At 32.7% G+C, this 23,924-nt stretch overlaps 1 protein-coding gene across 1 annotated transcript in view; it reads right to left on the bottom strand.

Annotated features, from left to right (window-relative positions):
- Positions 1–23,924, bottom strand: part of ABL2_2 (Tyrosine-protein kinase abl2) — a 44,943-nt gene that overhangs the window by 10,251 nt on the left and 10,768 nt on the right. Inside the window, exons 4-11 of the mRNA XM_051218401.1 lie at positions 18,210–18,621; positions 15,856–15,932; positions 13,197–13,284; positions 11,916–12,093; positions 10,053–10,226; positions 6,036–6,202; positions 4,566–4,655; positions 30–713 (exon numbers count right to left, since the gene is read on the bottom strand). Coding sequence (XP_051073315.1) covers positions 30–713; positions 4,566–4,655; positions 6,036–6,202; positions 10,053–10,226; positions 11,916–12,093; positions 13,197–13,284; positions 15,856–15,932; positions 18,210–18,621 — 1,870 coding nt within the window. The remainder of the gene's footprint in view (positions 1–29; positions 714–4,565; positions 4,656–6,035; positions 6,203–10,052; positions 10,227–11,915; positions 12,094–13,196; positions 13,285–15,855; positions 15,933–18,209; positions 18,622–23,924) is intronic.

Raw genomic sequence — 23,924 nt, 5'->3', positions numbered from 1 at the left:
AAAATTGAATCAAAATAATAAACACTTGCCTGGATTTATCTCCGAATTACTTTCACGTTGAACAGCATGATTATTTGAACTAGCCGAGTGTTTATTTTGATTATCACCATCATCATCATCATCATCATCATCATCATCGTCATCAATATTATCATTATCATCATTGTCATTGTCAAGTGAAACAGCAGCTAAATTATCAGTAATACGACCAAAATGATCACTGCCACCAACTCCACCGCCAGATGATGAAGGAGAAGGAAGAACTGAATGTTTATCTTTAGACAAACGATTCTGACCAATAAATATAGTCTTTTCTTGTTTTATACAATTAATATTATTATTGTTATTAAGTGAAGTAATATTATTTTCAACATGATGATGTATTGAGTGATTAGCAACAGAATTCATTGTAACATAAGAAGATATTGGATTCGGTCGACTTGATTCAACATTATTACCGGTGAAATCTATATTCGACGTGGAATGAATAGCGTTATTATGTCTAGAAACGACATGATCCGAATTCACAATTTCTGTTGATATAAAACTATTTGGTAAAGACTCCTTGAAGACCATATTAAATTGATTTACTGAATTGCCTTGTAAATCTTGTGGTTGTATTTCTGTGAATCTGTTTGAACTCACAAGTGGTTGTTGTTGTTGTTGTTGTTGGATAAAATTAACAGGTTGCTTTTCCAATTCCAAAGCAACTTCTATTAGAGGGGTAAAATTAGAACAATTAATGATTTGATAATTAGAAACTGTATATATATACATATGTATATACCAAGGACCAAAACATTAATTTACGTTGACAAATAGCATGTGCATAAGTTAGTTTAAAAATAACAATAGTTATTATCTTTATCATTACTTGAACAATAAATTAATGATAATGTACAGTTAAGTTACTGATGATAAAAGAGATTAGTAGTAAATAAAGTTATATGTGTGAATAGCGCCAAGTATGGAGTAACACAAACAAACACATACTAAACGAAATTATTCTATTATATTCTTGTAGAAGATTGAACAGAGAAATTTTCTCCTTATTAAGAAAGAAAACTGAAACTTCGTACAGTTCTGAACTGTCAGATATAATCAACAACAGATGACAATAAACGAAGAACCACAAACACTTGGCTTTTGGAACACAGCTCGACAATGTTATACCAGATGGTTAGAAACAATTAAATAGATAGGTAACATCATGAACACGGAGTCCAGTTTGTAACATATATGTAAGGAATAATGCTGGAAAGAACCACATGGGTTAAAGTAAATCAATAATCATGTAAAATATATGAGATGTGTCTTACAATCTGATTGGTTAATGATATATTGATGAAGAACAAAGACTACAACGTGAAGGCTAGTGCCTATTTTGGAACACATAATAAAATAGCATCAAATATTACAGTATATTAGTCACATGAAAAACTGTTAGTAGTGATGAATATACATGAGAATATATATATGAATATAATTTATTGAAATATTTCGAAATCTACCTAGTGATCTATGTCATTTATCCTACGAAAAATAAACCTATGAAAACATAATATCAAATTTTTATCTCCACCTATGTAAAAAAAAAAGCCAAGTAGCAGAATGATATGACAAATGGATGAGTAAAACTAGTGACCTTTCATAGATGGATAGAATGGCACAACTTATAAAAACATGTACAATAACTTAAATATTTAAACTTAGATATTGAAAATTCAGCTTTTCAATTAAACTCTCATCAAGCCTCAATACTAAAACAGAACTTTACACTTGAATGTGAAGAATCAATACAAATTAATTGGTTGTGAGTAGATTAACACAGTAATGATAATAATACTCAGGAAATAGAATTCTAATTGATTGGTCATTAAGACTGATTACACAACAATGAAGATGTAAACAATGTAATTCGTTACTCGGATTGATTACATAAAGACGGAGAAAAATAACGGAATAGCTAATGTAAACATGTATTTAGAATTGTATGGGTGTGTTGATTCTTGAGAATAATTGCATGTCAATAATAATAATGAAAAATGTGAGAGATATGTTTGAAATCAGTTTGATGATGAGGACAAGGCGGGGGAGGCTGTACACACACTTTTTCTTGATGGAAAGACCAGGTTTATTAAGGTGGATTCCTATAGCTTTCGCTGAATGTAAGAAATGACATCTGAAAATATGGGAATTTTATGGAATTCGATATTTCATTTTTCATTTCACATTTACATCGACTTGATGACTAGTGTCAACCAGATGTATCAAGATATAGTTTCTTATTCGTTTCATGATTTTTTCATCTATGAAGTACGATATTCCGAAATACGGTGATGGGCTTAACTCATTGTACGCTCAGTGTAACTGGTTTCACAGGACTCGTCGAATTGGCAAACACACACAAAGGTTGTTATGCATTGAGACGCTAACCAATATCACATGCTGAAGTCGCCAATCAAAATTCTAATTTTAATTTTGTCTGTTTCACGTCTACTATTTCTTCCACAGTGAAATATCCGAGACTTGATTAGTTATGGGCCTGACTAGTATCGTTGATCGTGAGCGGACGCAGATAACCTCTTGTCGATTAACTTTTCGCAAGTTTTTCTTTATGTCCTACCTTGTGTCCGAAAAGTCAACAAACATCTCTTATTACTAGACTTCAAAAATATATGGGTTCATATACAAACAGACTGGACTGAATCGGACCATAAAACGAAAAATGACAAGAATATACAAACCAATACATTCAGAGAAAGCTATAGGAATCCACCTTAATAAACCTGGTCTTTCCATCAAGAAAAAGTGTGTGTACAGCCTCCCCCGCCTTGTCCTCATCATCAAACTGATTTCAAACATATCTCTCACATTTTTCATTATTATTATTGACATGCAATTATTCTCAAGAATCAACACACCCATACAATTCTAAATACATGTTTACATTAGCTATTCCGTTATTTTTCTCCGTCTTTATGTAATCAATCCGAGTAACGAATTACATTGTTTACATCTTCATTGTTGTGTAATCAGTCTTAATGACCAATCAATTAGAATTCTATTTCCTGAGTATTATTATCATTACTGTGTTAATCTACTCACAACCAATTAATTTGTATTGATTCTTCACATTCAAGTGTAAAGTTCTGTTTTAGTATTGAGGCTTGATGAGAATTTAATTGAAAAAACACCTTTTCTTTGTTAAAGTCGATTTCTCGTAAAGTACAGTAAATTAAACAATATGTTAAATAAGATAATTAAACTGCACCAGAAAAGGTAAGCTGATAAGAAATATTTAACTAGATAAAATAAAATACTAGTGAAACAAAATTAACACCTAACAGTCATATAATATGCATCGAATAATTACTACGATTATTATTATTCATTAATGGAACTACTTACGGGAATCGATTGAATAGTGATTTGAATAAGGAAAAGCATATTGTTTCATTAATTATCACAATGTAGTAGAACAGTGTGACAGGTTAAATGGGAAAATCAATTTTAATGCACTCTAAACTGAGTGAAAAGACTCATAGGTGTACATGTTAACGCTTATTTCACGGCACAATATGTCAAGCACAATACTAAATTCAATGTCGTTAATATGAACATTACAGACAACAATAACTAATATATAGTAAATTAGAAAACAATTTTCCTAATACAGTGTTAGAAACTTGTCAACAACTATACTTACAATGATTCATTACACAACGAATGAACTAGGAGAGAAACAGAGCATCCAATTATTTATTTTATTTAAACGCACAGATATTGGTACGAGAGGGCACCAGATACATATGCACCACAAAAATCTCATTTGATATGTGTGAAGGCTGTGATACTGCCCGGGTGCCCAGACCGAAGCAGGTAGAGCATCCAATGATTATGTTTGGCTTTAGATGTATTTAGTCAATTGACATATCGAGTACCTACGTTAATAAATTCATTACTGTTACTCGTCCAATATAGGTTTGGGTAGTCAGTTTTCGAATAGATTGCTTGTATGTAAGGGTTAATGACAATATCCAGTTATCCAAATCAAAATAGTCGATGTGGAATCCGAACTTACAGACTCATAGGTGACGACGACATAAAATCACTGCATGAGCATACTATTAGGAATTCTATGGAATTTAATACTTTGAAAATAACAATGTAACTAATAATAACCATAGATAAATAAGAGGCACAATCAATAAACAACTTTTTAAAGCAGTACTCGCTGAAGCACATAAAGATGAACAGAACACTTGGTTAACACTCATGCATCTACGCTTAGATAATAATAGCTTTTAAGGCAGTAATATATGAAATTTCGTACCTACTATGTTAAACAAGAAAAATTCAATTCAACGATAGTGTGATGACTTATTACAAACCTAATGAAGACAAAATAAATAACAACACTGCCCATATATATATATATATATATATATATATATATATATATATATATATATATATATATAAGAGTAGATAAGAAAATCGAATTAGTTATTAAGATAAAAGAGCTATCATATTAGGCTAGTTAGGTAGGGATTCAAGCTTACCAGCTTCAATGTTCATAGTTGTATACATTTGTTCTAGTTCTGCATGGATTTCACTGAATGAAGGCCGCAAATTAGGATCCCAAGACCAACCTGAATCAGATAGAATAAAAGAAAAAATTTAGTTTATATATCGAAAATATATCAACCACTGTATTTAAACAACACCTAAGTAAAACGAGATCAATTAATGCGATCATATCAGTTTTAGCGACCTCAATGTTACAGTAGGGTGAAGAAAGGACGAGGAATTAAACTGGAATCAGTCGACCGAGTTATAAATGTTTGTTCTGTGGAAGGATATTACATTTATATTCAAAGTATAAAAAGTAATTGTGAAACAGTTATGAAAACGTTTCAAAGTTAGTCGGAGCGACACAGACACATTCATTCTGTTTCACATATTACACCTACTATTATTCAACAAATTCATTAATTTCATTTCACGGTTATACTAAATTTTATAAGCTATTTATTATTATAACTTGTATTTCTTATAGTATTTCTTTTGGTGATACCCTCTTCACTACGCTGATGTGGAAGTGGAGCATGATAGATTGATATTTTTCAAAGCACAAATCATATTGATATGTTGTTCAAATAACGAAGAGAACACTACATTCATCAGATAACAAATTAATATATTTCAGAAATTAAAGGGCAAAAACACAAGGAGTTCAATCTCACCAATATAAAAAATAGTTTTAATATTTACTAAAGATATGCGAAAACTGAAGTTAAGAAAAAAGTGAATGTCATTTTATCAGGAAAAACATTCCGATTTGAAAAAGATTTGTAACAAACTTTTTTTCCATAAAAATGAACAAGAAAAACGCAACCATTTAAGTTTAGATCAGTCAAAAACATCTAAAACAGAGATAATCACGGAAAAATTTTAGAAATTTTGAAACCGAAGATCTTGACTTCAATCAGTAGTGAGGTCATAAATGTACAATGTTAAGCATTCCTATACTAAGAAAAAATAGTTGTTCAGTACTCCTAAGTTTTCAATGGTTGTTTAACTTAACTTGGTTCGTGACGTCAATAAAATTTGAAACGACTAGTTGATTGGATTTAGAGATAATACTGCATAGAATGACATATCAGACCTATATATATCAGTCTGAGAAATAATCTGAAAGAATACAGATTTACCACTAAAATGATGGTTATTACTGTTTTATACATCAATTTTAACAAAGAAAATAAGTTTTTTTAAATCAGTAAATAACAACTACTTAGGGACATCCTCATTAGTGAGCTATCGATAAACACAACAACAGAGAAAACATGCTGACACACACTAAGCTACAAAAAAAGAAAATCGCATTGATTCAGTGGATATGGATTTTTTTTAAAGAAGCACAGATTGAAATTCTACAAACTGGGAACAAAAATGATTGACGTACTGGTGGTAAGAAGTGGCAATAATATTAGTAGTGAATAGAAAAGATGAAAAATATAACTACTTACATCTTAACATTATAGAATAAACTGCTTCTGGGCATCCATGTGGCCGTTCCATTCTGTAACCTTTCTCTAAAAGATGATAAACATCATGCAATTCAACTCCAGGATAAGGTGAAAGACCATAGGTGGCAAGTTCCCATAGGACTACACCAAAAGCCCATACATCCGATCTACAAAAATGTACATAAAACGACAGAAGAAATATAATCAGTTACAAAAAACATATCTTAATATGTATCAATGACACTTATGAAATGATTCACTTATTAGTAAGTTCTCTGTATGTCTACTTCTACACTGGCTAGTATTGAAATTTGGAGTAGACGGTGACATAATATACATTATATATATCCTAACTAACACAGTTGATGAAGGTTTATTATTAATTCTCAGCAACTGACATGTTATCTCTATGTAATACTATTTTCAAAGAATTTATTTGTCAGTAAACGATGAAAATCAGCTAAAAAAGAGTACACTATAATTTTTATATTTCAACTAAATACGCCAATAAATCTAACTCTTAATCCTGCAGTAATATTACATAAATGAAAGAGAATAGTATCCCAAGACCTGAAAACACTTATGAAAAAACATTTCAGTGGAATAGTTTACATTCTTATGTAACTCTTACGTTTACCATATATATATACACCAATTAATTTAGTTAGAATGATTAATGTACACGAAATTAAACAATAGGTTTCGATGATATTTTATTTGAAAATTATTACATATGATCGGTTGTTATTTCTACTGATATGATGGGTATAGTCGTTAAAAAAAACTATCTGAAGATTATTGGTAAGACAACAATTCATGCTATGAAAAATATCAGAAGTCTAACAAAACCAATTGACTTGTAACAAACTAACCACAAACAGGTACACAACAGATAATTCATTAGACAATAAATTATTGACAAACTTATTTATCTAACGATTAGGTTAATTAGCAATTTTAGTTATATTTAAAATGAACTTATCTAGTCAAGATGTATTATTTGTGAACATTAAAGAAAGAAATCCATTCATTGATGGTTCGTCGCCTTTCATAAACAAATGTGTGTGTGTGTTCACAAACACAAATGAATGTAGTACCGAAATGGAATCTGTGCGCAATATTATAATATTAACCATTAAACTTATTTATAGAAAGAAGAAAAGAATTACATTTACACATTACAATCAATTTGCACCAAATTCTTTACTGTCATCCTCCCAGTGTAAGCCAACGCAAATGTAACAACGTAATTTATTTTCTTTATTTTGGTAAAGGATAATGACGAACAAATCTTTATTTAATTGTTTCATCACGAGAAATTTTGATTCGCAAAGCGTGATGTTATATGAATCTATTTACAGTCCTGATACCTCTCTTTCAATTAAAATTCACTGATGAATTAGTCACCTGGACTACTACAAAAAAAATAAGACTGATGTTTATTTTCATGCTATATGTATGCACTGTTGTTCATAACACTCATTTTACATTGTTTAAGGAACATGGACTTATTTACCATTTAGGGCTAAGAGTTCCGTTATATATTCATCTGGCCTTATTCTGAACTGTATAGACACTTGTTTAGTGAATCATATCGTATGTAGCAACAACAATATATTTTACTTTACAGGATGCATTTAACTGTGATTACGGTCGGTCAAGTAAAGTAGGCTTTTGCTACCTGCTAGCTTGCGAAGTCTGCAACATGGCTTCCCTCAGCTCGGAGTGGACACCAAGAAGTTTGAAGTGAGAAGCAAGTTGGTAGTGACATCACTCCATACTAAAAAATACCAGAAAGTATCCTCCAAACTTAAATGAACAGGTTGGTGATAAAATTCGGACTGTGGGGAGGTATAACGGCCGTAATTAAGTCTACCAGAAAACGAACCATCTCCACAAATTAAAATAGTCATAGTTGTTGGCTTAACAACTAGTTCTAAACAAAATTCAGCATTTAGCGTCGGGTGGTCGGAGATAATCAGCAAAAAACGCATTCTTGACAGAGTTGAATTTTTTTAGGTCGTAATGAGATGTACTGATTTATCGAATAATTTTGTTGTTTGATTATATTTTCCTTGAAAAAGCTTGGACCAGATTGTCAGGCGAAACGTTGGATTTACTTAAAATTCATTTGCTGAGATTTTACAAATATATTCTTCTTTTTAATGTCTAAACATAATATGGTTGTAGCAAAACTTAAATGTGCTGGATTTGGTGCCGTGTTAGACTGAGAATATGAATTACTATAGAGTCCCAAAATTGTACGATACAGGCATTTGTTGCTTCCTAGTTTCCACTCTTTATTCATCTGATGCTTTAACTTCAGATAAAAATATCTCTTTAAATATTAAAGGATAAAGTACAAACTTAAGTTGATATTTTAAAACCCTTGAATCGATTATTTATTTATTTATTTATTTGAACACATGAATATTGGTACAAGAGAGCGCCAATATATATGCGCCACACAGAACAATGAGAATTCGAAGAGAAATAGAAAAAAAACTAAGGAGCGCAAAAGAAAAAGAGAACAATAACGAAGAGATTGGTGTAAGGTAGTGTGGTAGTAACGAGGGAACGGAAAGGTACAATCAGAAGAAATCTTTCAGGTAAGGGAGACACACAGCCACTTTTTGTGAAGAAAGTAAAAGAAGGTTACAGCAGGATCGCCACTGGCTTCTATTCTGAGCCATATCTGATAACGTCTCTAGCCACTGTGTAGCACCATCTCTCAGACCCCAACCAGGGAGTCGTGAAGGACCAACAGAAGCCAGTCCTTTGCAGCTTTCTTTCATACCACGACACCATGTCATGCATTGACCACCTCTCCGCTTCTTCCAACCAGTCGCAGAGTCGGCAAATAATGCACGATGTGGAATTCTCTGGGACGACATTCGGAGAACATGTCCAAGCCACCGAAGTCGGTGTTTCAAGATGGTGACACCAATTGCATTATCATCTCTGTGCCCGAACACACGATGCCGAACCTCTGCATTACTGATATGGTGTTGCCACTGAATGTCAGCAATCCTTCGGAGACAGCGATGATCGAACACAGAGAGTCGTCTAACATCCTCAACTCGGAGAGACCAGGTTTCACAAGCATAGAGCAAAACTGCTCTCACCGACGCGTTGTAGATCCGACCTTTTACAGCCAGACTAACATCTCGAAGGCGCCAAAGATGGCCCAGATTGGCATAAGCCGCTCTGGCTTTCACTATTCGTGCATTGATCTCATCACTCACACCCCCACCAGCACTTATGCAGCTACCCAGATACACGAACAGTACTTTGCACTTCGAAGGTGCAAAGTACATTCCATACCTACGGACACTGATTGCCAACTGATTAAGTGCGGATTGCATGCCTTGGGCATTATCGCACAGTAAGACAATATCGTCCGCATACTCAAGGTCGAGAAGTCTTTCTCCAGGCAACAGATCCACACCACCATTACTTACATCCATCAGAGCTGTTTCCAGAATGTCATCGATGGCAAAGTTGAAGAGGAATGGTGATTACAAGCTTATAACATAGAAACCACCATACAATGTTAATACTTATGAAGTTGAGAGAAATCATAAAACAAATTATGCTACATTTTCAAACTTATGTTTACGATAAAAGAAATAATGGAAAAATGGATTTAATTGATGTGTTTGATAAAATTAATAATAATAATGGGGTCACTAGATATCAAATTAGAGGCAATAGATGATTAAAACAATAGAGATAAAAGATTTTATTAAGCAGAGTTCATCAGCGAGTGGTTTTAATCCAGTACTTAAAATTACCAACCTACAAAGGTAAAAATTATTAAGTTGCATTCTTTTATAATATATTTAATTAAATGAGTTAAACTATGTTATACATTCAACGAAAATGAAAGACGAGTCCTGTAAAATTCAGTGATGTCCAATATGGCTATTTACAAATCGCTAAGAAAACACGTCATGCATCAAATTTAATATAAACAAATATTAAACAAGTTTCTTTTTAATTACAAAAACAACATACTTTGATGAGAACAAATAGTAAGAAAGACCTTCAGGAGCAGTCCATTTAATAGGGAATTTAGCACCATTACGAGCAGTATAAGTGTCTTGCCGTTGCATGTAACGTGCTAAACCAAAATCCGCAACTTTGATCAAATGTTGATCACCCACTAAACAATTTCTAGCAGCTAAATCCCTAGGAAAAAAAGTAAAATAAAATAATAAATAAAATCTTTTACAAAAATATTACTTAGTTTACAAGATTTTTAAGAAGAATGCATATTAAAAATTGAATAACTACTGACAAGACATACATTGAAAATAGAATCACATTATTGAATTAACTAACAATACGATTACATATACCAAATAAACCACAATATCTAAAGGTAATCAGCAAAGGATTGTTATATACTGATATCTTTATAATGTAAGTATATTATTCTTTAAAAGGTATTTTGTGTTATCATTACTGCATCAATAATACATTAATTCTATGAATAAAATATTCCGGATGAAATAGTTTCGTGTAATGTAAAGCATTTTAAAAAATGTCCTAATTTTATTATGTAATTTTCAGTTATTTAAAGTATTTTTTCTACTGGTACTGAATTACAATGTAGAGTAAATGTTATGGTGGACGGTGTCCAAAATATGATACCGCCCCAAAATGCCCTGGTATGGCCGAGAGTGGAGTGGGCCCGCCCTCCCTCTCAAAATACTCTCACACGGCCACGCGTATACAGCCTCTGCCAGGGAAGTCCTACTCACTGCCTTCTCGTGGCGGGGGTGTTGTTTACGAAAATGAGAGGACGAAAAGCGAATGTCCGGCGCTTTAACCCGATCCCAAACCAATGGTGCACATGGGCTCCAGTATCCTACGGGAACAAATGGCGTAGGAACCAATCGTTGGTCACCGGCTACCATGGGACTGTATCTCCTCACGATTCTCCACTGCCTCGTGGGTTAGACCTTTAGGTCAAAGGCTCGGGGTGTGGTCCCCTAAGAAAACCACCTGCTTCGGTCTGGGCACCCGGGCAGCCCTCAGACAAATCGAATGATTTGTGTGGCGCAAATCTATTTGGTGCCTCCTTGTACCAATATCTATGTGTTAAAATAAATAAATATATAATATGATACCAATACACGACGCGCTACACACTAGCCGGTCCCCCAATTGACTACTTGAGTGAGAACAAGAGTAGGGAGAAAAGTACACTGGGCTACTGAGTAAAATACAATATATATATATATATATATATATATATATATATATATATATATATATATATAATTTCACTAATTGAAATCATCAGTCAATTGAAGCTAGACCACCATGGAAAACCTGGAGGCACTCGCGCCTGGCGCGAGACTGATAGGTCCTGGGTTCGAGTTTCGCAGGGTGCGGGATCGTGGATGGGCACTGTTGAGGAGTCCCATACTAGGACAAAACGGCCGCCCAGTGCTTCCAGGTTTTCGATGGTGGTCTAGCTTCAATTGAATCATGATTTTAATCAATGAAATTTCTAAAATCTCCACAAAACCCCTTCTGATATATATAATTGATCTATTTCTTAGCCAATGAAATATACTTATCCTGTAGGTCACTTTTGATTGCCATCGACCGACCTTGACATCCGGCTACTTCATTGTATCGGTAAATATTGAGTATTTTACAATCATGTGATTCCCAGAATGATTTAATAATTTGAGTTCAATGACTAACCCCATGATACTAACTAAATTTCAATATTTAAAATACATATTACGATTAATGTCAAAAACTAACGTTTGCACCACATAACATCAATAAGTTACATTAAATTCAATGTAATTCTACTGATAAGTAAAATAACACGATGCAGACAATAGTGACATTACCTACCTGTGGATAAAATTATTAGCTTCTAAATACGCCATTCCAGAGGCGATTTGAACAGCCATATAAAGTAGAGTAAGCGGGGTGAGTTCACCTGGACTACGTGTACGTAAATAATTCAATAAATTCCCATTTGGCATATATTCCGTAATTAAGTAAAGGGGCGGTTCTCGAGTACATACGCCTAAATAGAACAGTGAAAATAAACGAAATAGAAGAACGATAGAAAATATACATATTTTTAATATTTTTTTCCAAAGATCATCGTTAAAGAAAATTAAACTTAAGGGACAATGAACTGAGCATATTTCCTCCAGTATACCTGCACTAGTATTATACCGTTGGCAGTTCATGTTTAGGTCCCTTAAACAGAATCCAGTTCAAGAATTCATTCAAAAAATGCAGAAACAATAAGTCATATTTTCAACATCAAGATCTAGTGAAATTATGATGAGATCACGATAATCAATAACCAGAAAAATAAATCTTCATTCATTATTCAGAAAGCACGTCGTACATTTTGAAAGAAAAGCTCCCGAAAACCCTATAATAACAATCATTATGCGCGCACCAGTCAATAACTTCAAAGGCTGATTCCCAGAGTTCTAGTGAGAAGCTGTGACTGATCAGTGAATTTCAATCCTGTCGAGTGTGAAACGATGGATGGTAGGTAACAGATGATGGCTGCATACTGTATTCACATAAACACAGCAAAACACGGAATTAAATGAAAATCAAAGGTTCTGAACTGATAATATCAATGATAGTAAAGCAAACTAGTGTCAAAACGTATGATTTATCAAAAGTTAACAAATGAGTGAATCTGTGCCACTATAATCGATCTTGACCCATAGTTATTTAAAGCCTTTCAGCACATATAACGACTGTTCAGTAAACTCCAATCAGAAAGTTTGCAAGTAAAATTAATTAAATGCCTATTTGAAAGATTCTAACGAAATAGTTTGATATACAAACTAAAACAGAAAAGTTTAACATATTCATTCAACATATTATCTTGCGAAAAAAATTAAGTTTTCTACATTCTCACTATTACGTTCGTAAAATAAATTTTTTGATCCAAACAAAGTGGGTTAGGGAAAGTGTCCTCTCATTTAAAAATTTGAGGGGGCTGACCACATTCGACGAATAAAAGTGTTAATCGAAAAATATAATGGCAAACAAATCGAAATTACTGAAACCAATTTTACTTGACGATTAAATACATTTTATGAATATAAAACCATGAAGAAATATTAAAAAGTGAATAGAACCACAACAAAAACATACCTAATAATTGAACTAAATTCCTATTACGTAACTTCTTCATAATAGCAGCTTCTTTGAGAAAATCATTGACATTCAAATTAACATCTTGCTATAAAATTATTTTTTTAAATAAAAGCAAATATCATATAAGCTGTGAATAGGGAAAACGTGTTTCACACTAATTGTTTGTAAGTCTTGTAAAAGAAAAATTCATAGATCAATAACGCACAGAATCCATTATCTGTGATTCGCTTTATCAACATTTTTCTCAAAAAAAAACATAAAAATATAACTATCTACACGAATTATTATTGGAAAATCGTACTAACAAATAGGGATGAAGTAAGCTTGCATTATAATGTGAACGGGTGTAATGAATGACTCCTAATAACAGTATGTATTAAAGCAATGATGAATGATTAACAATGGTAATTTAAATTTATCCATAAGGAAAGAATAAATAGTACAAGGTTGCTAAGTGTTGCATATAACTTTATGTGAACATATCTATAATATGAAATGGTTAAGACAATCGACATTATAACCAAATAGGTAATCCATTCCGAACTCGAATTGATCTGCTATGAATTAAAAGGAATATATACCGTTATAAGCTACCATTAAGCAGATATAATTTAAAATCTCCAGTAAACTAACACGTAATGGTAATCTACATCCGCCTTTGCTCAATAAGTTGTGACAGAAAATTTTCTTTAGAATAACCTGCCACAGATATCTGTACCAATTTTAATTTGATATTAATAATAATAATAATAATAATAATAATAATAATAATAATAATAATAATATGGTAAATAACTGTGAATAATAATACAAGCTTAAATGAATAATGATAGCATAATTATCTACATTTGATATCAGTGAAGTTTTGACTGTAAAAGTTTCTCCCTCCAGTATATTGAAGACTACTTAATCAGCATTAATAATTGCAAAATAAGTAGCTTTACGATGATTCTACAATAACTTTTAATTCCTACGCTGCAAATTCATTTAAGTTGAAACTATTAACCGTATACTATCACTAATAAATTACATACAAACCAATATACATGTACAAAGCGTAGATCAGAATCGAGTAGAGCAACCTATACATAATGTTACACTATGGTTCACTAAAATGAAAACGTAAACAGATCATTTTTACATACACTTAGTTTATTTCATTATCTTGAGGAGAGCAAGAACAAATTGAATAACGTGAATTCATTCTATTTCGTTAGTTTTTCATTAGCTGATACTTACAACCTATAATATTTTAAAATAAAAACTAACATAAAATTTTCATACTCATTACAGTAAAATTGGATATGTATGATTGTGATGGGAGTAATGAAATTGAAGTCATATAAAGTGTTTTAAATAAATACATTATGTGAGAGGAAATCTTAAATCATCAGACATAGTAACAATAATTTATTGAAGTATATATATGTAATAACTGATTGCGTAATGAAGTAGTTGGATACAAATTAATAGCAATAAAGAATAAACATGAATTAAGTCAGTCAAAAAATAAAATTCGAAAGAAACGATTATATCATTCTCACTGACAAGTATTTTTAAAGTTGAACAAAATGCAACGAATAAGAGAATAGATACATTCGTGTATGCTTTAAAAAGTACAATTAACTTTGATTGTTTTCTTCCATAATCTTTTTTCTTGACTAACTTTTAAAGTAATGCATATTCTTTTTTCGTGACTTTCAACATACAACAGAAAAACACATATCATTTAATCAATCTGTTAAAACATGAAATAACTTGATTACATCATCATCCAACATAAAATGAACTGGAAAAAAAACCGGATTCATCCTTTTGTTTTGTTTTACTTAAAAGAAAGAAAGCTAAGTACATTTAGTTAACAACCAATCAATTAATGATTGTTAAACAAACCATATTATTACCCAGTACAATATCAGTATTAACAATCTCGAAAATAGTTCATATATACAAATACATACCATACACATATTATATTTTAGATTGTATTTTGAAAACCATCGAATAAAATTGTCTACCTATATATACTTGGTCTCATTTCATATGATAGTGTACTACTACTTATAAACGAACTGTAAACTTGGCAAATACAAATTGTGTAATCCAGATCCGAAGTTTTTCATGTGTGTCTGACTGTCTGACTATTATGAAATTCAATCATGACAGTTAGCAAACCACTACTGTCAATGAATTATCAGATTTAGCCCCACACAACCCAATCATATTTAGGAAAACAAGTATTATGGTATGATAAAAATACATTGGCTCAAATATATATTATTATTAAGATAAACAATCAATCGCATCACAAAAACTTTGTGCACAAAAAATGCAAGTGTGTGTATATGTGATCAACTCTAAATCGCAGTCTTTGTATGATGCCTAGTGCCACTAGCTGGGTAAAAAACCAAAGGTGATTCAGTGGTCCTATGACAAATGCGTTCGAATTTCAACTATATACTTGCAGGTAACAGCCCCACCTATCTTCAATTTCAGAAGCTAGTTAGCATCACTAGACACCATACTCTAAACTGTGTAACTGAAAGCTGACCAAATGAGGTCATATACTTGGTTATTAAACTCATAAAACAGTACAGAAGCAAATAAGACAAAAATGAAAACCACAAGAAAAGTCGAAAACAGATAATTGATTTACTTTCAGTGTTTTTACTGCAACAACAGAGTTAAAACGTTTCCATACAGCTTCATATACATCACCATATTGACCACAGCCTAAACAAAGTAACAAAAACAACAAAAAATAATTTAAGGCTTATGTTTGTTGAAATACGATTGCACACGGAATAACAGCCTTGTGGATAATAAATATTAAAATAACTGCTTAAGCAGACGAATGACGAACGAAGTACTGTACCTTTAAAAAGTTTCTAAATAACAATCTTTTACTAGCTAACCAGTAATGCTGGAACTGATTGTTACGCATTTGTAAAGTAATAAGAATAAGCTTTGCAAAAACTACAATGAGTTCGTTGTACCTCATTGTTTTCTGTGCATTTACGTACACGCGGAGAACTGGAAAATATTATCAGTATGGAGGTTATGGAGATAGTTGAATATTATTGAGATCAAGAACTGATCAAAGTTAAATAATCACTGAAAACCAGGAAGCCCTGGACAACTGTTTCATTCTGATATAGGATTTCTCATCAGTGGGCACCCACGCCTGGAGACTGAACCAAGTACCATAGGTTTCGTAGTAAGGGATCAACCTCTAAACTGGTAATTCCGAATTCAATAGTTGGCAAGCCCAACTTTAATCAATACACAATATTGCGCAACCACCTTTTATTATCTTTGGTGGATACCATCCTCACATCCGAAATGGCTGAGTTTCACTGGTCATGGCTTCGCAATAGAACTCCGGAAATTTCGTCTCGAAGCTAGTAACTAGTAAAGACATGATAATATGGCAAAACACATCTTTACGTTGTGTCATGAAAAATTTAAGATGATAGTTAATTTAGCCGTAATGCAAAGCGGTCGATCATTTTAGTTGATAATACATCATACTTATGAGCACAGGATAATATGATGGTTATTTAGCACTAAGTAGATAGACAGATACATCTCTACTTAACACAAACTTTTAGAAGTGGAAATTACTAGGTCACGTGAAGCATTAGGTACTTGCCCGAGAATATAGCACTCATGTTTGCATTCCTTTTTAAAAGAGTCCAAATAGTATTTTCGTTTACACTATCCACTTAGAAAAATAACTTTCTTTATGTCGTACCTTTTATTAACCTACATTTTGTACGTTCTTAAGAAATGTGATTAACTTCCACAAAACGCGGTGATTTAATTGTTTGTAAGGGATAAACACTTATGCAAACTGATTCTTAAATACCTATGGCCTATTAATTAAACTGACGTTTAGATACCAGGTGGCTAGTTCGAATATTAGGTTAGATATCTCAGTTAGAGTTAACTGGCTATTATCACTAGCTGTCACACAAAAATTTTGACTCCAAATTGAGCACATAACATCCGTTTAGTAAATAAATAATAAATAATTAATATGGCAAAGTAAGTTAACATAAAACAAATGAAATTTAGCTAACAGTGCAATCCGAGACTGATCAGATTTCAGTCAAAAATAGCAACAACGGGATAATAAAAACCGTTTCAAATTGAAAGTATGTTAGTATATTGAGGCTAACCAGTCAACAAACCAGTCGATAAAGACAAATTACCAATTTATAATAAATTGGTATATTTAACTAATGTATATGCCAAATTTGAACACTAGATACTCCAAGAGTAAGTCACCTTTCATCATTATATGCAATTATTTTCCATCCTATGTCAATGAACTATGCAATATAAATGGAATGAAAAATCTAGGAATACCAATGAACAGGAAAATAATTCACTTTCTTTTAATTGAATAAAATAACCCTGTCGGTTTTTACATGAGCTATATAGAAGGAAAATAGTTCCGTTACTGATCGACATTACAGTAGTTTCGCGAATAAATAAGGTTTACATTGTCTACGATAATACAAAAATGTTTGTGAAATCTTTAAACCACTTATAATAAAAAGAAAAGATTAACCGCTATGAGTAAATAAAAGTTATAAGTTCAAATGACAGAATCTTAAGTGAAAGAATAAACCTTAAAACACTTCAAAGACCAAAACGAAAGATACCTTGATGAGACTTATATTAAACAATGTTATTATTTGAGCTAGTCACATCACATTGCTTGAATGGTTGACTAGAAATCGAAACAAATTACTTTTTATTGTAAACTGAGAACTCGTGAAAATAGAATTATATGCAAAATGTTAAGTTTCGGATTATAATAAATAGTAAAAGATTAATTATCCTGAGATTTCGTCAAGTCATCCCCTAGTAAATTCGTCTCCTCATCAATATACTAAGTAGAAGAGAAAACACGCAAATGTATAACAAAACAAATCTAAATTCTCTGGATAACAAATGACATATATTAAAAAGCCTATAAAAGATAACAACCTGTTCACTTACCCAATTTTTGACGCATAATAATTTCGGACCTATCAATTTCCCATCCATCAAATTCCATACTTCCGATAGAATCACTACAAGCACTTAATCTTTCTGAATTGTTTATATGACTTTGATGAAATGGTCTGGGCACATGTGATACGGGATTTATATGAGTTAAAGGGAAGTTAGATATTTCAGCATTTGATTGATGAACAATGGGATTGACTTCAAACTGATTTTGACCAGGTATTCTTGAACTGGGTAGTGTTTGAGGGACAGATGAGTAGCAAGATTGTTGCATGGGTTGATTTAAAAATTGCGGTTTCGGTACTGAATAAAGAAGTGGACAAACCAAACCATCAGCAGAACGAGAATGGTGCTCAATTAGTTGAACGACGGTCGGGAATCGATGAGCTTCCGTTATATAGAACTAAAATTAAAAGAAATGTTTTAAAAATACTTGGCGATATGAATCTGGATGGTATTAAAAACTGTTTTTATTGTAACTGAACAATGAGTTTAATTGTTAGATGCTGCACTTAATAATATCTCTCATATATCAAGGTCTTAAGAAACTCGAAATCATTTACACGACGATTTTATCGAATCTCGAGAATATCTGCTGAATTAAGGATATAAGTTTAAAGGATGTTACGTTGAAAAATCCCTCCCCCGAAATAAATAATCAACGAGAGTTAGCAACTTGAAATATAATCAATTGATGAAAATAGTCGCAAAGAAAACTGCTCTATTCTGAGAAAAACACCTCGTTAATAGTACAGAAAAGAATACTCACATGCATATTTTAACGAGTGTGACTCCCAAAGATAAACAAGTCACTAGTAAGGAAACAAACAATTAATGTATAACCCAAATAAAATAAGAAACCGATGACACCGTTTCAAAAAACCGAGTTTCGATGGTTTAGATATGTGTTACGATTGTCATCCCAGAGAATTCTATATCAAACATTCTTTTCCAACAGTAGGATTGGGTAGAAACGACGGAGAGGTGGTTAAATTATGACATAGTGTCGAGGTTTGAAAGAAAGCTGTATTGGACTGGAATTGTCCGGCCCATCACGAATCTACAGTTGGATTCATAGACGTTATTAAACATGGCTCAAGATATAAGATAAAGACGTTCCCGCGACAGCTTTTTTCCTACATTCTTCACAAAATTGAAACTTTTTCGAATGAAAGAATTCTTCCCAATTGCAACTTTTTAACTGCACTTATCTTTATTTATTTGTCTGTTTTGATTATACCCCTCTCCTTAGTCGCATAGTTTATTTTTGTGCCCATTCTTTTTTGAAATAATATAATTGAGAGCTCTAAAGCTGCATCTAGTAGGCCGAAACCTACAGTATATTCACATAATGAATAAATAATGTTAATTAGTATAATGAAATCTTACAGTAAGTGGTCATTATTGTCAAATCAAAATAACTTATAAATATCAGACCATTTAAACAACTTCAAGTAAAATAAGTTCAGTATTATCGATATCTAACGAAGGAAACTATGCACAAAAGCAGAAAATAACAAAAGTGTAAAACATGTCGTAAACTTATTGATATATTATTTTCCAATGAAAAATATAAACTACTTAGAGAAAAAAAGAAGCCATGGATTTCTTGAAAGATAAGGCCTAATGACTAATACAAACTGTAACAAACAATGTCGCAATATGTATAATATCGATTAAAATCAATTAGTAATGAACACACACTTAAGTTAGAATATTTTAATCACGAGAAAAACAGTATCTCATTCACATAAAAGTATGACAAATAATTGCCTGTCGAAAAGTTTGTGTGTACAGGCACCAAAAGAAACAATTTCAGGTTAGAAATGAAAATTTCGAACAACTGTTGTCGACAACACAAAATGTAACCTTGTAAATTTTTTAACATTGATTTACAATAACTTTAAAAACCAATTTTAAAAATATAAAAATACATGAAGTTTTAATAAACAAATATATATATATATATATATATATATATATATATATATATATATATATATATATATGTACAGTCACTAGAAACAGATACAGAAAACAACTAATTTATGTGTACTGTTGATCATTTAAAACAGCTGTCAGAAAGTCTCTTTCAGTCTTGGTAAGCTTCTAGAAATGATAAAATGTATATTCTTGTACTCTATTTACTTTAAAAATTTCTTATATACACATTTATTGAATAAATCGATTGTGTAGCGTGAGGGTGCGATTATGAAGACACATGTACAGTCATATCTCATTAGTGATGAATTGACATTTACAAAAGTACAGTAGCTCACGTAAATGGAATTGAACTAAGTGGAAGAAATCTAAAAAAGACTTACTTTGAGTTCTCTTAATGTAAAGTAAGACAAATGCTACTGACCAATGCTCACTGGTTTTGATTGTTCCTCTAAATGGTAGTTTCTTAATCACAATTATTTTAAACTGTATATTCATTTCATTTTATCAACTTACATTTATTTTATTAAAATCATGAACCGATCTAAGTTGGACCGCCGTTGAAAACACAGATGAATTGAACGAGCATTTCGCGCAATGTCGTAAATTGTTTGAAGTTGGACAATAGCGCTGTTAGATGGAGGTTCATTGGTCTACAGGCTAAGCGTTCGCTTGCGGGACCGAAGGTATTGGGTTTAATCCCCATGTGCGGTGTCGTGGATTTGCTCTACTGAGAAGTCCCATACTAGGGCGAAACGGCCGTCCAGTGCTTCCACGTTTACAATGACGATCTAACATAGATCGGTTCATGATTTCAGTGAAATTCAACAATCTCCACAAACCTACATTGACAATTACACTATTTTTGTTTAAATTGAGATATTTTTTTCGCTTTTTTGATCAACACTATTCGAGTACCACCCAACTGATTATAGTACAAATAATAGAAAGAACTTTGTCTCAATAATAAGCATTACAAATATACAAAATTCAAGCATCCCTAAATCATATCAAGTGATATATTTTTAGTTGGATTAAAAATTAGTATTTTCTCCTTGTTAAATGCTAGGAGATAATTCAACTAAACGATAAACTGAAAAATTAATTTCCGGTTAGGTTCTACGTATACAGTAAAAATGGATATCAACAGTTGGTGAAATATTATACAGTGACAGTTCAACCCATATGAATAACATTGCTTATTTCAAACTAATTTAAGACTATATGAACAGTTCTGAAAGAAAAGGGACAGAATATGACTAGCAAAACCCAGTAAGCAAATCGGATTGACTTAATAACATGTCACATGTGATTGCAAAAACATGATAAGATATCATTTAATTAGTTTAAACTTTTGATTTTCACTTGACTAGGTAATTTTTAGTCCATGACAGATAAATTGTTATTTGAGAAACCTTTTTCGGAGAGCACAAAAATAGGACTGAACACTAATTATACACACAAAATTATCCAACAGTCTTAAAACATTTTCTACCTAAAAGTCGACCTTTTGAAATATACAGATGTACAGATATGGACATGTTTGTTTGTGAACAACAGTCAGAGAAAATATGTTCACGAATATATGTTTAGTAGATGCACATGATTAACTGTTACCCTTTATTTAAATATATACAGTTCTTAAAGTATGTGAATATAAATTAGATGGTAAACTTCAGGACAGAACTAGATATATACACATTTAGTTATATATATATATATATATATATATATATATATATATATATATATATATATATATATATATATATATATATATATATATAGGAATCAGTATTACGTAACTTTGAATGGTCGATTACTGTGTAAATGTGACATAAGTACTTCATCTAAAATAAGCAAATTATAAATCTCCCAGTAGATTTTGTCATGTCTGGTGAAAATATAGGTTATACTGGAAAAAGATCGACAATTCCGAATTATAATCTTATAAAAATCAAATGAGAAAGGATGAAGTTCAATTGACATTGTACGGACCATTCTGGACAAGGCGAGTCCACCTAGGGGAATCGGAATGGGATCGTAATGTAGATTATATTTCAGTATTCCTCTGGTTATGTAGTAATTAGCCTGCAGCTAATGTATAGATTATGTTTGTGGCCAAGTATATCTTTACTGATCATGAAAATGATAAAGTTATGTAGCTCATATTTGCTTTCTTAAACCATAAGCACTAAAAAAATCAAGGGAAAACAGTAGTATTTCCTTAGAAATTTTCAGTTTCATGTAACCCAAGGACAGTTTTCTATAATCTAAAAGGTTTATTGTGTTCCAGACGGTCGTTTCCGTCCCGATGAATCCTGTAATCGCTATTGTGCCTTTTAAGAGTGTGCAATATTCTTTAGGACTCCAGTTATCCCCATCATGAGTTTGCTCGGGTCATCAACCTACCAAATATTTTTAGTATTTATGTTGACTAATAGATAGAAAGAGATGATAGTATTTTCAAAGTCGTCACACTCGTGAGCGTTTCTCTGGAGCAGGAAGGCGATTGACTGTGTAAGTCACGAAGCAACAAACATAACAATATTCTTCATTTTATGTAAATGCGTAGATACACTAATTAATCATTAAGTACTAACCAATGCCATGTTTATCTAATTATTAATGCTATTCGAACTTTATAGATCGATATGTTCTGTGGTCACCAGTATGTTATTCGGCGTCGCGTTCATTGTTTTGATTTTCTCAGTGATTAGGCAAAGTCAGGCAAGTAATCACGTTCTTGTCCTACCTGTGGACTCTGACAACATGCATTTACCCCACGAAAATCTAGAATATTAGTCAATAAAGCGAACACCATTTAAGGTCGATGCAGTGAATGATCCAGTCAGTAGTTAGGAGAGCACTTCCAAGAAACTAGTCTCGTTTGCAGAAAAAACAAAGCTAGAAAGGAAGTGTTTGTGATATGGATGATGAGGAATCTAATGAGCAAGGAAGGCAACTGTTAAAAGATTTAATTAGTACTGGAGATGTGAGGCAGACCGGAGCTGCTACCTTGACGCGGTGGTCGGGCTTGCCTATCGTGATGACCCAACCGAGCTATATTGGCTGGAACATATGTTCCTGTATGTTCTACCATGCCAGGCAGGTCGATTGGAGAACGGTAAGACTAAAAGCAGCAACTCAAGGTCTGAGGGCGAAGTCGTACTGCTGACTGTAGAGGGGTGTGACAGCAGTAAGGTCTTTCCCTCAGACAACCAGCATCTACAGCGACGCTGCCTTCCCACAAGGAGGGATGGGGTAAGAAAAGGTCGACCCTAAAAATGTCACACCTCACCTTACCTCACGGATTTCCGTCTCCGGCGGTAAGGCCCTTTGAAGAACGGAGCTAACACGTCAAAACCCTTCCACAAAAAGGCCGTGCGCGACCGGCCTCAAGCAGTTGTCCCTTGGGCTCTGCGGTCACGCTCCCAGGTCGTTAAGACCAACACTAATCTAATTTCCTTTTCAGGTTCCTCAAGAAATACCCTTCCACGGTGTGGTCAGCCGGGAAGTGATATCATCCCTAATACCCGTAACAGCACACGAGACCAAGTTGGTCACATTCAAATCCTTCCTACACCTCCTAATACCTCTCTTATCTCCATGACTAACCCTCCTCACGTCTCTCTATCACCTCGCACCGCTAGGGTAAACAATTCGAGTACGCGGAACGCTATTCCTGGTCTCCTGAAACCACGCTCTAAACTACACGTAGGAGCTTTTAACGTCCGAACACTTTGCCAAATAGGACAGCAGGCT

The sequence above is a fragment of the Schistosoma haematobium genome, chromosome 1 (assembly GCF_000699445.3).
Source record: "Schistosoma haematobium chromosome 1, whole genome shotgun sequence".
Taxonomy (NCBI): Eukaryota; Metazoa; Platyhelminthes; class Trematoda; order Strigeidida; family Schistosomatidae; genus Schistosoma; species Schistosoma haematobium.
This window is presented reverse-complemented; position numbering and strand designations above follow the sequence as displayed.